At 39.8% G+C, this 17391-nt stretch overlaps 1 protein-coding gene across 2 annotated transcripts in view; it reads left to right on the plus strand.

The window, feature by feature from the left end:
* The window catches only part of gpc5a (glypican 5a), an 87848-nt gene that overhangs the window by 41453 nt on the left and 29004 nt on the right, over nt 1-17391 (plus strand). For both annotated transcript variants that reach the window (XM_058380972.1, XM_058380970.1), the window contains exon 7: nt 3267-3387. In XM_058380972.1, coding sequence (XP_058236955.1) covers nt 3267-3387 — 121 coding nt within the window. The remainder of the gene's footprint in view (nt 1-3266; nt 3388-17391) is intronic.

Below are 17391 nucleotides of genomic sequence, written 5' to 3' on the forward strand. Positions count from 1 at the left end.
CTGCTGTTGGATACCTGGCTTAGCATTTGGCAGGCTTTAGCTATAACATGAATAGCTGAAAGACAATGATCGATACATGATACTTGGTTAATGGTGTTAGATAGCTGCTTAGTGTTTAGCAGGCTTGAGAAAGAAAGAAACATACATGCTAATTGGTTAATGGTGTTTAGCTACCTGGCATTTATCAGGCTTTTGTTATGACAGGAATAACAATAAGAAAGAACGGTGCTAGCTAGCTGGCTAAGCGTTTAACCGGTGTAGCTCTGACTGGTCTCTACAGTAAGGTGAACTGGAATAGGTTAGTAGATCAGCAACATTCCACAGCAGCCATAGCAAGCATGCAAACTCTCAGCAGTGCTAAAACTGGCAGTCATTAATTGTTTATTTGTTTGTTTGTTTATTTTGACTTGGAGAACTCTGACTCATTTGGTTTCTCAGCCTCTCACAGGCAGCTTGAGGTGGGACTTTTATTCTGGGTTTGTCCTCCAGCCGCTCTGAACTTTCTGCCCGTCTTTGTCTCCCGTGCTTTGTTTACCTGGTGGCTTTAATCCCGGATTTAGCCGTCTGCTGCAGAACGTTTGCTGGCGCTAAAGCTCTTAGCTTTGTTCAAACAGAACGCGAGGAGTCAGAGCCAAGGTCTCTCACGCTGATAATCCTCCATCCTGCGCGCCTCAGAGCGACCTCGTAATCACATTACACCTCCTCCTGAAATACAAACCCCGGGAAAACACACACACACACACACCACTGACGTGGAAGAGTCACGCAGCCTGATGCTAATTCTGTGTGCGTTGGTGTCTCGCACTTCTCCCATTCTTTTAGAAGGGTGTCCATGTTCCTGCCACTTTCTACCTCAGAAAATACAGTATATTATTAGCATTCTTAGCGCGAGACGCCATTTTCTATTTTTGCTCACGCGGCTCTAATATTTTTTTATTACAGCTGTCAAAAAGCAGACAGAAAGCCAAGTTCGTGTGAGTGTTCTGGAGAAGGAACGTGACAAAACAACATGCTACGGTTAGAGTAAATAGCGCCTTGTGTTGCGTACATGCTAGCTGTGGCGGTAAAAAGTGTTTAGCCATTACAATGCTCAATCACCTGACAATTTCTTTCTACTCTGTTCTATATACATAGTATGATCAATATATTTATTTATTTCATATGTCATTATATAACTGTGTGTGTGTGTGTGTGAGCACTCGTGTCTCCCTGAGCTCCACAATAAGAGACAGCACCATCTGGTACAGCTCTCATCTGCATCAGGTTTATTTTTACCTCAAACGTGGTGGCTCCTGTCACACACACACACACAGGTGAAAGAGTTGTCCATACATTACTGGTATTGAAGAAAGAATGTATTTACAATTGTATTAATATCTTTATTGTTTTGATTGTAGTGAATAAGGAATGAAAGGATTCAAATATAGGAATAAAAAGGCAATAACCATGAAAAGAAAGAATGAAGGAACGAAGAAGAAAGGAGCAAAGAGAGAAAAAAGTAAAAAAGAAGGAAGGAAGGAAGGAAGGAAGGAAGGAAGGATGGAAGGAGGGAAGGAAGGAAGGATGAAAGGGAAATCACCAGAAGGAGTAAGGAAAAAGAGAAAGAAGGACAGAAAGAAACAAGAGGAAGCAAAAAGAGGGAAGATAGAAAGACATGAGGGTTCCTATGTAGGCAGCCTCCTCCTGCATAGAACATTATTTTTAAAATTAGTTAAATTTTTTTAAACTATAATTGTGTGTGTGTGTGTGTCTTAGCATGTACACACACTTTCTCCTTCAGAGTATTGTAGCTTTCATTCACATACACATACACACACACACACTGTAGGCAGGAGAACTGATCATGTGTGAAGCAGCAACTTGACTCTCATAACTGTGTGTGTGTGTGTGTGTGAAGTTGCTGATGTGTAGGGAGTTTGTTTACTTCTTGTCATTCCCTCCAAGGTCAGCGAGCGAGGGAACAAGGGTATGAGATCTGCTCACCCGGAAAGATTCAGGACACTGCACGTCTTCTCCCACCCATCACACCTGTCTCTCTGTCTGTCTCTGTCTCTCTCTCTCACACACACACACACATTCTCTCTCTCTTTCTCTTCCAGCCCAACTCTCTCCAGTCTGTTTCTATCTGTCTGTCTCACTCTCTCTCCAAGTCTGCTTGATACTCGCTCTCTTCTTCTTATCTCTCCTATCTGTCTCAGTCCATCAATCTCCCTGTCTGTCTCTCTCTCTCTTTCTCTCCCTATCTATCTCTCTTTCTCCCACTTCCAGTTTATCTGAGACTCTCCTGGTCTGTCTCTCACTGCCTGTCTGTCTCTTTCAGAGTCTCTCTAAATCATACTTTAGGATTTCTCTCTTTTTTCTCATTCTATCTTTCTTTCCTGTCTCTCCATCTCTTTTCTTATTCTTCTCTCTCTCTTTGTCCTCAATAGTTCTAGATCTTTTCCCTGTCTGTCTGTCCACCTCTCCTCCTCTCTGCTTATCTATTATTCTCTATCTCTGTCTGAATCCATCTTTTTAACTCTCTTTCTCTACCTCTCCTTTTCCCTCCTCTTACTTTTTCTCTCTCCATTTCTCTGTCTTTTGTCCCCCTTGTCTCTTTCATTCCTCTGTCACTGTCTGTCTTGCTGTCTGGCATATTTCTCTCTATCATCCTTCTCTCTCTCTGTCTGTTTCCTGTCTCTCTTCCTCTCTCACTGGCTCTGTCTATCCCTCTGTCCCTCCCCAACACCCCCCTCCCCACCACCACCACCCACAGTCCCTCCGGTATAATCCCTGTGTCTCGGCTCAGAGCTCTGCTGTTTTATTGAATAGTCTTTTTATCCGTTCACTCGTTTATCTGCAGGCTTGTTCTCTTTTTCTTCGTGTTCAGTCACTCTGCTTCATGTATTGTCCCCAAAGGGCAGAGATTTTCCCTGTCTCTCTTTGTCTCTCACTGTATTAGTAAGTCAGGATTAAAAACACAGACCACATGCTGCATGTTGGTGTGGTGATGTACCACGTTGACCCCAAACACCGATTTCATTAGCCTCATGATACTAAAACCCATTTCATTTATATACCTTCACTTCTTAGGGAGCGACCTGGAGGGAGAGTTAATGAAGTGCCCTTTATTGCATTATGGAAAATTGCCTTTTGATATCACTCTTCAAGGAATAAAGACTAAATTGTCTGTCTCTCTAATGCGTACACAAACAAAATGACAAAAGATTTGCAAATGAAACTTTGCGTTAATTCATAACGGACTAAAATGGCGCTCTTTCTTGCAGTTATACGAAGAGAGTTGTGGGCAGTGGAATACGAGCCCAGGCACAAAACCCGGAAGTTTTGGTGAAGGAGGCTGATCCAGTCATCAACCAGGTGATCGACAAGCTGAAGCATATCAACCAGGTACGAACCAATCAGATGATTTGGCTATCAGAGTTTGACTGAGCGAACCAATCATAGGAGCAACTCAAATCTTTGTATGAGCAGTACAGGTGATTAATATAGTCACGTGAATCAATCAGTCAGGTATGAACCAGTAGGAGTGAATCAATTTGGCTGGACGAATCAATTACTTAGACTACGTGTCCTTATAAATCATCAGCAGTGGAAAGTTAACAATGAGGAAACTAAAGGAGTGAATCAATAAGGTACAACCTGATCAAATTATCAGTGCAGTCGAATAAATTCAGTGAATCAGTTAGGACCTAAAAGGTGATGAAACTGGCCAGTATATCAGTAAGACAAGCTGAAAAGGTGATCACAACAATAATCAGATATAAAACGAACAGGTGATCACTACACCTGAGTGAATCAATCATGCATAATGTGATCAGGTGATCACTACACCTGAGTGAATTTAAAATGTATAAAGTAATCAGGTGATTCTTACACCTGAGTGAATCAGTCATGTATAATGTGATCAGGTGATCATGATTCCTGAGTGAATCAATCAGAAATAAAACGATCAGCTGATCACTACACCTGAGTGAATTAATAAAAAAAAAAGTTAACAGGTGATCACTACAGCTGAGTGAATTAATCAGAAATAAAGTGATCAGGTGATCACTACACCTAAGGGAATCAATCATGTGTAAAGTGATCAGGTGATCATTACACCTGAGTGAATCAAGTGATCAGATGATCCAAGAATGAAATGAATCAGGTACGAAATGTTCATTACAGCTGTTTGATCACTTGGGTGCCGACCAATCAGTTCACACAAATAAGTCAATCCTGTAAGAACTTGCTAGCTACCATCACTTGCGAGGTAGCATGTATCATATGTGGCATGTGAAACAAAATGTAAATAGCCGATACACACATAAATAAATCTAGCTAGCCCAGAAGCTGTGTCTTGGACTTGTAATGATTTTTCTGTTCAGAAATTAGCGTGTGTAATTTGTCTTTAGTGCAGAACAGCCAGTGAGGATGTGTGTGATCGATGGATACATATTTACCAGTCCATCTTCAGTGTTTGTGTTCAGCTTCTGGCTAAATCAATGCTGTTTTAGCCCCATTGTCTCATTGTGGTGTTTGTGCTGAGGCGGCTGCATGGAGTGTGTTTAGCCAGAGGATGTGATGACGCTAATGCTGATTCAGGGATCATTATGGTTGATTTTAGCCACACACACACAGACACACACACACCACTGTAGCTATTATTCCTCACAGCCGTTTTTGCCTACAGTTATTTACTCTTAATTTAACTGCACTCTGTGTTAAATTGAATACAGTAATCTGGAAGCTGATTTGCTAATACTGTAATCTGGCATCCAAATCACTTCATACATTGGCAGTTCACCCAGATATTTTGGATGTCATTTGCAAAACTGGCAGGTGGCTCCATAATCTGTGAGAGTACATTGTAATCTGGTAGATAGTTCATTAATCAGTGAAATAATTTGCCAGTCTGGGAGGTAACCCCATGCTCTAGGACTGAACTCATTCACTTGGAGCTCATTTGGAAATATGGGAGGTAACTCCGTTATATAGACCCTTTTTGGGTCGAAAACAAAGGGAAAACTGGAGGCGGCCAATACAAACCAGTAGAGAGTCAGCTACACAAGGAACGCAAATGTCATCTTGTTGTGTTGCTGGGTGACAGAATCGACGGAGTACATGCTACTTGAAGTTTTATCGCATAGCTTCTGCCACTACCGGACAAAAAAAACGATGACAGCTGTGGATAAACGCAATAAAACAAGTGGACTGGACAGAAACAATCATTAAAAATGCTCATGTTTGCAGCGCACACTTCATATCAGATGGTGTCTAAATATTTCTTACACATGTCCACCTCATCAGAAATTGGGGAACAAGTTAAATGATTTCTCATGTAACGCTAATTTTTTAGCATGTAGGAAAGGAAAGTTTATTTTATCTCCCTTTCTAATGTTTCCAGAAGCACTCGGTTTTTCTATCAGATAGGTGTAAATGTCAGGTCATTCAACTGGAGGTCATCCTGTCACATCGTCCATCCATCGAATGAATGTGTACGGATCAGCTAGCCAATCTGGTTCCGTCCATTAAACTTCATGTTTTCAAATAACATTCGCGGTCCTGGACAGTAAATGACCTAACATCGGATAAATTGGGATTTTGACCAGTCACTGTTTAAAAACAAACTAACAAAACTTGATAATTACTGCTTGTAAAGCGGTCAGGGAAATCTTTCTGCCTCCACCTAAGCTCCTCCCACAAAAAACGTCACAATGTTTACTAACAGAAAAAGGGTCTATAGGGTTGGATGTTCATTTCATAATCTAGGAGCTCTATAATTTAGGAGACATCTTTGTAACCTAAGAGTTAATCCAGATTTTGCTGTTTTCAGATTAATCCTAGGAAGTAATTTGTAGATCGTTAATCTGGGGGTGTAATTTGCTCATCTGTAAGGTCTAGTCCACACGTACACTGGTATTTTTAAAAACGGAGCTTTTCCTCCTTCGTTAAAAAAAAAAAATGTCCACATGAAAACACAAAAACGCGGTCTGAAGCGCTGTCAAGAGCATACACAACCAACAGGTGGCGATATAATCAATTGGGCTTCTTTTGGTCACGTCTCGCACCAGGAAAAAGTGCATTGGGCGGGTTGATAAAATCTGGGCTGGTTTTTGATGCAACTGGCGGGTTTTTATTTTGGACTATAAACATGATATTTTATTAATTTTCTATTCAAACGAACAATAAAGTGTAATATGTAATGTTGACGTTTTAATAATATGGTTCAGTTTAGCCAATAAGGTTCAGGAGAGTCCTGTCCAGTCAGACTTCAGTCTTGATTAGCGGGTTGTAATTGTTCTACTCGTTAAGCCAATAGCCAAGTTATTAACTGTTATAACTGTTTGTTATTGTATTAGTTATAACAGTATGCATTTTGGGCTGGTATTTATTTAAATGGGCGGGTTTTAAGCTGTCGTTGGGCTGGAAATCTTTAGACCAATCTGGCAACCCTGTTCACAAGCCAAAAATCTCCGGTTTCACTGTCTACACGATAACACTTCACCCTAAAAAAATTAAAAAAAAAATAAAAAAATAAAAAATAAAAAAACCTGCGGTTTTAAAAATACCCGCGTTCGTGTGGACAGGGCCTAAGACAGCTCCTTCATCCCTCCTGTAATCTGTGATGTGGATTATTAATATGTCAGGATCATTTACTAATCTGGGAGTTGACTAATCTGGAGGTGAATCTTTTTTTTTGGGACACACACAATGCTATAGATATTTCAATATAAATATTACATAATAATTGCGTGGTTGATGATGTCATAATCTGTGCGAAGAATCCCAGGTTCACTGTGTGAACACAGTGGCGCATGCTAACTCGCTTCATTTTGTATGTAAATTGAGAAAGAGGTGATTGCTCAACCTTGCTCATTTGAATAAAATGCTATTGATTAGAATCTAGATCTCTTTCTCTCTCTCTCTCTCTCTCTCTCTCTCACTCTCACACACACACACACACACATAGACACACTCCATTTGTATGCCTGAGATAAAGGCTGATCCTCGACAGAAGCATAAAGATTATTAGAATTTAGATGTCTGTCCTATATACTGACCTTTTAGTCTACTGATTAGGGAGCACTTCTAAGTGCTAGTATGTCATTTGAGACACAGCCCTGGTCTTGGTAGTGAACATGAGAGGAAATCAGGATTTCTCCAATGGAACTCTGCTCCGTTTCTCTCTGTGAATTATTTACCGCTCTTTGGCATGCTGCGCGTCTCCCTTCTGAATCAGTGAAGCGTTTCTCCTCTGAATCAGTGATGCGTTTCCTGTCTGAGGTCAACAGCGTTAACGCGTGTGTGTGTGTGTACTCACTGTCACCCTCCACACAAACAAAACGCCTGCGGGAATAAACGAGGGCTAAAAAAGTGCACTGTGGCCTACAGCCTCCTCTACGAAGGTGGTTAATTATCAGGCTCGTTAGAGAAGTGACCTCACTGACCTCCAGGACGTGCCGGGGTCAGAGTTCATCACAAAGCCTTCACTTAGTCCTCCAAACAATAAAAACGAGAAGAATATCTCGCGTTCTGTCGGGGGCACCACTAATCAAAGCTCCTCTCTCGTCATGCTAATGAGAGGTCGTTAAGCACAAGAACAAAACTGAAACAGTGAGACGTGAAGGAGGACGAGACGGAGAGATAAAAAAGAGAAGGATGGGAAGAGAAATGGAGAAACAGAGATGGAGGAAGACGAACAGAGAGAGAGATGGAAGAGAAATAGAGGGACTGAGACAGAAAACGAGGATGAGAGAAAAGGAGAGGGAAGGAAGAATAGACAGACTGATAGAAAACAGGAGAAAGACAAAAGCAGGAGTTAGGGAAAGAGAGACAGGAAATAATAGAAGAGGTCTTTCTTTCTCAATTTGTGTGTGTGTGTGTGTGTGTGTGACAGTGAGTGAGTGAACACTACCTGTCAGTATGACCTTTAACTCAGGACACAGAGAAGGGGGGTGTGTGTGTGTGTGTAAATAAGGAGGTGATAGCTGTGCTCCGCCCATCACTGTCTCAAGACTTTCCGTTAAACATCAGTGACACACAACCTTATTCAAAGGTCAGACTCGTCCCATTTATCATATCCTAACTTCTTTCGTGCCCTAGCTCCTTTACATGCAATAGGGTGCTCACTCCGGGAAAGTCAGTGAGAAGTAGTGTACTATTAATGCTCGGGAAAGAAAGATTAGATCGATCGTTTTTGCACTCAGCAGACACGGACGGCTCAAAGGGGCGGGGCCAAGGCGAGAGGGAGGAGCTAATGAAGACTTTTAGCTTGTTAGTGAGTCTGCGAGAAGACTTTGTCCATGAATTATTTAAACTACACATCGCTAGCGAGATGGATGGATAGAGAAACTCTTGAAAAAATTCTTTGTATTCTTTTATTTATTATTCTGTCTGTTTCTGCCTCTCACGTTTGAAACTTTTCATTTTTTTACTTTTTTGTTCCTTTAATTTTCTGTCTTTGACTTCTAGGTTTACTCTTCTTTCTTTCTTTCTTTCTTTCTTTCTTTCTTTCTTTCTTTCTCTTTCTTTCTTTCTTTCTTTCTTTCTTTCTTTCCCTTGTTTTACTTTTTCCCTTTCCTTCCTTCCTTTAGTGTTTTACCTGTTTCATCCCTGAAACCTTTCTTTCTTTCTTTCTTTCTTTCTTTCTTTCTTTCTCTTTCTTTCTTTCTTTCTTTCTTTCTTTCTTTCTTTCTTTCCCTTGTTTTACTTTTTCCCTTTCCTTCCTTCCTTTAGTGTTTTACCTGTTTCATCACTGAAACCTTTCTTTCTTTCTTTCTTTCTTTCTTTCTTTCTTTCTTTCTCTTTCTTTCTTTCTTTCTTTCTTTCTTTCTTTCTTTCTTTCTTTCCTTCCTTCCTTCCTTCCCTTGTTTTACTTTCCCCCCTTCCTTCCTTTAGTGTTTTACCTATTTCCCTGAAACTTCTTTCTTTCTTTCTTAGCTGTATGCAGTATTTCCAGGAACTACGCGGTCCAGTTTATCAGCAGTAAATTCATCTGTCACTCTGCCTTTTGCAGTTACTCTGGATATGAATTGATTTTTCTCCTGGGAAAAAAAGAATGGGATCTCTATTTTTTGTGTGTAGATGGTGGAAACGGCAGCACAGAGAATCATCTGTGAAATGAAAAGTGTGTGTGAAAGGCAGCTGCACATTATTTACCCAGTTACATCCTCACAGATGAAGTGTATTAAATCAGAACTTGGTGCATTATCGTATTAGAGCCGATCAATATTTACTCTTAGAGGTGCTCTTTAGTTCCTGCTTGCAGCTGATTGGCCAGACAGTTTGTGTACACACTTTTACACACATACACAATGACACCAACTCTTGTTAACATGCAGCAGTTTGTTTTCACGGTTCAAGACTTTCATGCTAATTAAGTGTCATGGTTTTCATTTGTCTTCTGTTTAATTAATATGATAAACAAGAGTCAAAATGAATTCATACGTAGATATATAAACAACAACACTTACACAATGTTAAACAATGTAGCTAAGATTGGGATCGTTCCTCGGCATCTGATTGGTTCCTTTCAGCTTAGGCTCCACCCACTTCCTCATCTAGGCTTATTTATGTATTAACCAAACAAGATGGCGCGTTAAAATGATGGACTCTGAAGTACGAACGCTGATTGATTTACTTTAGCATTTGGGACAGAGCCCTAAAGTGGCCATGGTTCTCATAAAACACTAACAAGTCATAAACACTCACTTGAGAAAGAGCCACAACCTTCTAGTAAGAACACTAATTAATTAGAAACAGGAGTGTTTTGGATGAAGCTTTAAATTAGCCCACTGTAAAGTAGAACCCAAACTAATCACCTGGCCCTTGGGAGCCTCAGTTGTAGAGAAACACTTACTAATTTCTGACCAAGTTTTAAAAAAATCCTTGTAGTAAGAACACTAACAAGTCAGGAACTACCTACAATGTACGCATTAAACATTTACTAGGGATGAACTCTAAGAGCCCTAAAAGGCCAGTTGTAGTAAGAAGACAAAATGGGTGTTTGGGGAGGAAGCCCTTAAATGGCTGACTTCTGATGTAAGAACACTAAGTAGGAATGAGGTACAGTATTTGGGATGGAACCTTGTCTTACATTAAAGAAATGTTCATGTTTCAGGACCTTAGAATGGTTGATGATCTAGAAGGAGCACCAACTTGTGATGGATTTTAATGCTTGGGACTGAACCTTGAAATAAAGTACACCAAGTTATGCGTTCTGGACTGGAGCCTAAGTGCTGATCCTTAGATTTGGAACAAAAACCTGGAAAAACCTCCAGTAAGAAAACTACCCACATTTCCCAGCCTTAAGGACGGAGCTTTAGAACCTAAATAAAGAGTTTTACTTGTGCTAGGGTTTTACAAGGGTTATGTAATAAAAACACTAAGCAATGATGAAGATGGAAAGAACTGTGTCTGAAAATAGATTCTTTTCTAGCAAGAACACTAGATAAATGCTAGTTTGGGACCGAGCCATAAAATGGTCTATATTGCTTGGTCTGTATATCTTACATCTTAGACAGATGGCCTTAAAATGTTCTAGGAAGAACAGTAGCATTTTGGACAGTGCCTTTAAATGACAGCCTTGAAGTAAGAGCACTAGGTTGTGATCTACTGCACCGTTCTAGTAAGTAAATAAGGATAGCAAGAATGCTAACTAGTAGTAATATACCGTGACTGTGTGAGCACCAAGCAGCTAATTTTTTTTTATGTTGGTTAACGTATTTGGTAAAATTGTCATGTTCCACTGAAAATAATATCTATCCATCCATTTTCTATACCCGCTTTATTCCTAATTAGGGTCATGGGGATCTGCTGGAGCCTATCCCTGCACACATTGAGCAAAAGGCAGAGGTACACCCTGGACAGGTGACCAGACCATTACAGGGCCACACATATAGACAGACAACCACACACACACATACTCACTCCTATGGGCAATTTAGAATGACCAAATCAGCAGTGTTGCCCCTGAAAATAATAATAATAAAAAACTACAACAGAGATTTCTAGTGTTTTAGGTTTACAAATGCTGCTTTAGATTTAGCACAAATATTACTGAACGAGGCATTAGCTAAGCTTCCCAGTGCTAATCATTTCTCCAACAATTTTAGTGAAAAAGTTGACATTAATTTGATAAATGAGGCTGTCAGGGAAGAGCAGCATCTGCCTAAACACACACACACACACACACACACAGTGTAATAAACATTTCATTTATAACTGGTAATAAATTGGGGTAGTAAATTTGAACGCTGAGGTAAATAAATGTCCTGATACACAAACACGCACTCGTGACATTTTCAAATCTTTGTTGACACTTTAACCGAAATATTTAAACCACACACACACACTAATATTTTCGCTAGCAATCTTATTAGCATGCACTATAACACTCACAGACGTTGAATGTAAATAAATAAATAAAATGACTTTAATAGTAAATGTGGTTTGGGACGGTTCACTGATTCTTGTAGTCTATTTAGATGCTAATTAGCATTTAATGTACAAATGTATGAAGCATAAGTAGCCATAACATTTAGCATTTGGGACAGATGCCTGGTAAGAATTCTAGCTTAACTCTAATTTAAGGCCGAGCCATACGCTAAATGTACAAGTAACAGTGCTATACAGTTCTGAATACTAGCATTTGGGACAAAACCGTAAACTAGGCCCTAGCCACTAATTTGAGACAGAGCCATAAAAGTTTGACTTGAGCTTCCCTAAGAACACTAACTAGTGATGGACTGTAGCGTTTGGGTAAGAACCCTAAGTAGAAGTGAACTAGCGAGCTGTAATATGCTGGAATGTCTAAGAACAGATGAAATATAAAGTGCACTTGGTAGTGCACTCAGCAGTGGTGTGTTAATTAGTGAATGCTTCGTTAAGCTTCAGGCTAAATGAGGCGCATGTTAATGAGGCTTATCAGCGTCACACAGCTGCTCTTCTAAAGCCATTTATATCAATCTGTTTTTAATGGCTAATTGCTGACCGCGTGCGTGCGTGGGTTTTATTTTTAAACGTTACTCCCCAGTGTTAGTTCTCACAATCTAATCAGGAAGTGTCGCATGGGACGCGGTGCATCAATAATTTCATGATAACTTTCCAGTTTTGACCGTGCCAGGTTGCGTGACCGCCTCACAGTAATGTAAAGAATCCTGGACTTTGACCTCAAGGTATGGCTAACGATGGCTCACAGCTCATCATGCTAATGCTAGCAGTGCAGCCAGGCTACTTAGGTGTTATTCAGGAACATAGCACTGAATGTATAAAGGGTGTTTTCATTCCTTATGAGCTTATGTACAAAGAATGTGTATACATTTCAGCTAGTTGTGAGTCTGTAAGAATTCCTGTCCTATGTTAGCATAATTCAGATATAAGTCAGATATAAACATTGGATTTCTTGACATTCAGCAGGAGTCCAACAGGAGCTTCAGCGACACACAAAAAAGAATACCCCCGCTTTGAGCTATGAGGTCAGAGACATAACCTTTGACCTCTTTGACCTGATACTAGAAGGTTTCTGGCTTAGTTTAACCCCAGTCTGGGACTTGATGCCAGATCAGTGGGGAATTCACAATTGATCTCTGAGGTGAGTCGCCATATCCCTTTAAATCAAGAAGCAGGAAACCCTGTGCTAAACCCGTTAAACTCCTTCTCATTGTAGTGCGCACCGCTCAGCCGCCTCAGGGCATCTCTACAGATTTACAGAACCTGAACACAGCTCTGTAAATCCCCCACAATGCTGAGGGAACAGCGGCTTGTGTGAACTCCACACGTCTCCTTCTTCAAGCTCACTAGCGACTCCATTTTCAAACAGTGACTGACTAGCATTAAGGCTAACCCACACACTAGAATTATAGTGAGGAGAAAATGCCAGTAAAACAGTTTAAAACACAAACTATCATTAAATCATTGAGTCTAACCTTAAATTAACATCATAGTAAACAGACCAAAAGACTAACTAGCATTATAACTGGCTAAACAGCAAAATAGCATTATAGTAAGCAGGCTAATCAGCAAACTAGCATTATTGTAAACTGGTTTTACAGCAATCTAGCATTATATTAAGCAGGCTAATCAGCAAACTAGTATTGTAGTAAGCAGGCTAACTAGCAAACTAGCATTATATTAAGCAGGCTAATCAGCAAACTAGCGTTATAGTAAGTAGGCTAATTAGCAAACTAAACCAGTCGTGGTAAACCCACACACAGCCGTTACAATAAATTCGACTAAACCTTTTTAAGTAAAATATCCACTATAAGCTCTGCGCTTCGGGCCTGTTGCAATGCATTTTGGTACAGAATCTCTGTGAAATCACATGCTCAAGTTTGTGTGTCTCTTTTTTTTCCCATGTTAATGGGGTTATTGATCATTCTGACACCCTGGCATTTCTCTAACACACACACACACACACACACACAGAAAACGCCATCTGAGCCTGAACGCATTTAGATTACTTCATTCCTGGACACACACTTCCATCAGAATATAATCTACACACACAAACACACACATTCTTTCTATATAGCGTCTTCACACACTCCCTGCTCTGTGATGACGTATTTTATGGAGAATTTCGAACACATATACTTTCTATCGGATCCGCTTCACTGGCGTCTGTACTTTTATTCAGTGTTCATCAGTGAGGCAGGAATGAACACACACACACACACACACACACACACAGAGTTTGTGTAATCACATGACTTTGTATCTGATGGTGCGTTCAAAAGGAATGCATGAGTTAATGCTTTTCTTAAACTGAAAGTCAAACACGTAACGTTCATTTGAAGGGGTAAAGTTCTGAGACCGCTGTTGCTAGGAATTATCCAGACAGAATTATCCAGAACAGTAACATTTACCTCAGATATGTTGTTTTATTACTAATAAAGGACTGTTAATGACTAGAATTACACTGTAAAGGCACTTAGCATTGACTGTTAACCCACAAATTGCTAACCCTAGTGAACACACACGTCTAACAGCCTAACATAGCATATAAAGTTCTTTGCTGATAGCTAGCGAGGTAGCAGTCAGTCAGTAATCGAAAATAGTTTGGATGATGTCTCAGTAAAGAGAAAAAATCTTGCTAAAGCTCAATAAAAGTGAGACAGAATTATTCAGAGTGTCAACATTTACCTCAGGTGTGTTGTTTAATTACTATAAGAGGACTGTTTATGACTAGAATTACACTGTAAAGGCACTTAGCATTGACCACTAAGCCACAAATTTTTATAAATGTGGTGAACACACAAACATTTGAACATCGCCGATCATAGCATATGAAGATCTTTGCTGATCTAGCAAGGTAGCAGTCAGTCAGTAATCGAAAATAGCTTGGATCATGTCTCTGTAAACAGAAAAAAATCTGTGAGACAGAATTATCCAGAGTGTCAACATTTACCTCAGATATGCTAAGGTACTGACACAATAATCACAACAATCACTCAGCATCAACTCAACTCAGCATCCATGTGTCATAACAAAGCAAATAAATACGTTCACCAATGCTAAGCTTGTCAAAGAGATCTAATAATATTACATGAAAGCTAGCAGCATGAAGGAGTGTAACAATTTAGCGCTTAGCATACAGCCATGCCATGTTCGATGCAGACAATGCAAAAGCACACTGATGATGGAAACCTGACAAAAACAACATTTACCTCAGATGTAGTGCTAATAAAATTGTCTGGAGCTAATCTGGTTAGCTTAGCAAGCTAGTTTGTGGAATTTATATCGTCATGCCAAACCGTCGCTCTGATTTATTGTCACGGATCTAGTCTCTACCGTTCTACCAGTGTTGTATGTTTTTCTTTTTAATATGGTTATTATTTAGATGACTTATAACGTCTGTTGGCTTGAGATGAAATTCACGGCAAGTAATGAACAGATCACTGCACCTGCATCATCATTACCAGCTTAATGAAGCTGTGGTTTATACACAGTGGCGGCGCTAATAACGCTGTCATGCCTCACAATAAATCCATTTTTCCCTCTGCAGCACAAAGCAGCCGGTCGCCACTAGATAACCGCTCTACGGCTGTGATATCTGTGCATGTGAAATGTGGTTAGCCTGAGCGTAAGGGTGAATTTTCAAATATATTAACAGGATTAGCAGGATCAGAGGGATTCCTCTTAACGAGTCCACTTGACATTACGTTCTAGCAGTAAAGGTTGTGAATGAATGAAATAACAATAAAAGACAGAAGCTAATCAAAAACCTGTAGCTAATTTAGAGCTAAATGCTAATGCTAATGATTACGGTTAATAGTGTGTCCATTTTCTCTGAATATCAGATGTTCCAGTTCCTAGAGTTTGTATATTAGCGTTTAGCTTAAACTGCATTCTTCATGCCTCCGTTCGATAATGGAGTCGGAAACGGCGCTAATAGAAACCGCTAATGGAACGACGCGGTTAGCTTGGCACGCACGTTTTTCCCTGGCTTTCTGAACAGCTCGGAGCTGCAGGGTCACAGGACCACTCACCCGGAACCCGTGTTCAGCTCTCATTCCGAAAGTCTGAGCAAACACAAATTCCAAATCGCTAATCTAACCGAGGCACATTACAGAGCGCTAGCATTAATGATACAGCACTCAGCAGAAAAAGAGAAAAAAAAAAAAAAACGACACATTCAATCCTCGCCGTTAGCATAAAACACAAAGGCAGCGTGGGGCCGTTATCACTCCGCTCTCTTCACCCTGGAAATAAACGACAGAGTGAACGAGGGATAATCAGCGCTATCGCTCTTTAGCATCGCCACGCTGTGTTAGTGCCAGAGAGGAGAGCAGTCAGATTTCCAGGAGCAGAAAAAAGGCTTTGAAAGAGCGAGACAGAGCTTTTGTTTAATCCCTGATCGATGGCTTCACACTGTCGCCTTTTAATCTCTGCTTCTCTTTCCTCAATTATCTTGCCGTCTCTCGTTCTTTTTCTTTCCTACAAGCTGATAACATTCAACAATGGTGCACTCGAGAAGTCATCAGGAACAGCGCGCTAGTGGTCGTGTGTGTGTGTGTGTGTGTCTGTCTGTCAGGTTATTTATAGAGCACTAATGTCTTAGTGAGAAAGAGATGTATGCTATCCATTTTATTTACACTATATCTCCTTTCTGTCGTTGTTGCTCTGTTGCTTTTAATCAGGCTTCAGGTTAGTGTCACTTCTATGCTAAGTGCTAATTAGCTCATTAACCAGCAAGGTATTTATTTCTTTATTTATATTGTAGCTAGTTTCTAAACACAACGATTTGTTTCCTGCTAATTAACTAGTTAGCTAGCGGACTATTATTCAACTAGATAGATCGTCTTATGATCATGCTAATTAGTTTTTAGCTTGTTCTAACAGGTTATTTATATTATTTCTTTCATTTACACTGTGATTCGTTTCTAAATACCTTTTGTTTTCTTTTGTGTTAACTCATATTAGCCCCTTAGCACGCTTGTGCTAACTCATGAGCTAATTAGCTTGGTTGGCTATTTTTATATTCATTCCTTTACCCTCTTTTTTTTTTTTTTTTTTAATTTTTTTTAGGTTCAGGTTTTACTTCGAACCTAACTTTCTCATGAGCTAAGTGCTAATTATCCTTTTAGCTAACAGATCATTATGTAGGTACTAAATAGAACATGCTAGCCTTAGTTATAATGTTCCTTGTTTTAGTCGCTCGTCTTTTTAAGGCATTAGTGTAGTATGTTTTGTGTACTGTGCTAGTTTCTAGTACGTCAGTCACTGATAAACCTATCAGCTAGCAAGTTACGGCTGTTTAACAATCAGTGTAAAGCTATGATGCTATTTGCTAATCTGCTGATTAGCCAGCAACATGTTTATGAGATTACCATTTCTTTTTCATAATTAGCCTAGTAGCTAGGTGATTATTATAGGTTATTATAATTTTTATTAGCCGACTCATTATGCTTAATTTCCATGTACATGTAAACATGTAGCGCTAGTTTTTAAGAACTTATTTTCCCATAAGCTTGCTTAATTTTATTAGACAATTTCTTATTCTCATTTCTAGCCACTCTACATTGTCATAGCGTTGACATTTTGTTTGTTTTTACATTAACTGCTGACAGAACTTACAGCGTGCTGCACACATTTTATGCTAACAAGCTAAAACAAAAACGGCAGTTAGTTGCTTCTCTGGATGTTTTAACTTGAAAGGAAGCAATAAAAGCAGACATCGTGACTTGAGACAAACTGTGAAAACATGCAAGTCAGTCAGCCGTCTGTGGTGTGTGATGAATAAAAGCGATATTTGAACAATTTTATGTGATTCTCTGGGATTTTACAGCTTTGAGCCGCGAGTGCAGAGTGAGTTCAATTGACTGGATCATTATATTCGCTCGCCTTTTATTTCATTTATCTCCGAGTGAAGAGCAACTCTCTCACCGTTTATTTGAACTATCCTTCGCA

This window comes from Hemibagrus wyckioides, linkage group LG26 (genome assembly GCF_019097595.1).
Source record: "Hemibagrus wyckioides isolate EC202008001 linkage group LG26, SWU_Hwy_1.0, whole genome shotgun sequence".
Taxonomy (NCBI): domain Eukaryota; kingdom Metazoa; phylum Chordata; class Actinopteri; order Siluriformes; family Bagridae; genus Hemibagrus; species Hemibagrus wyckioides.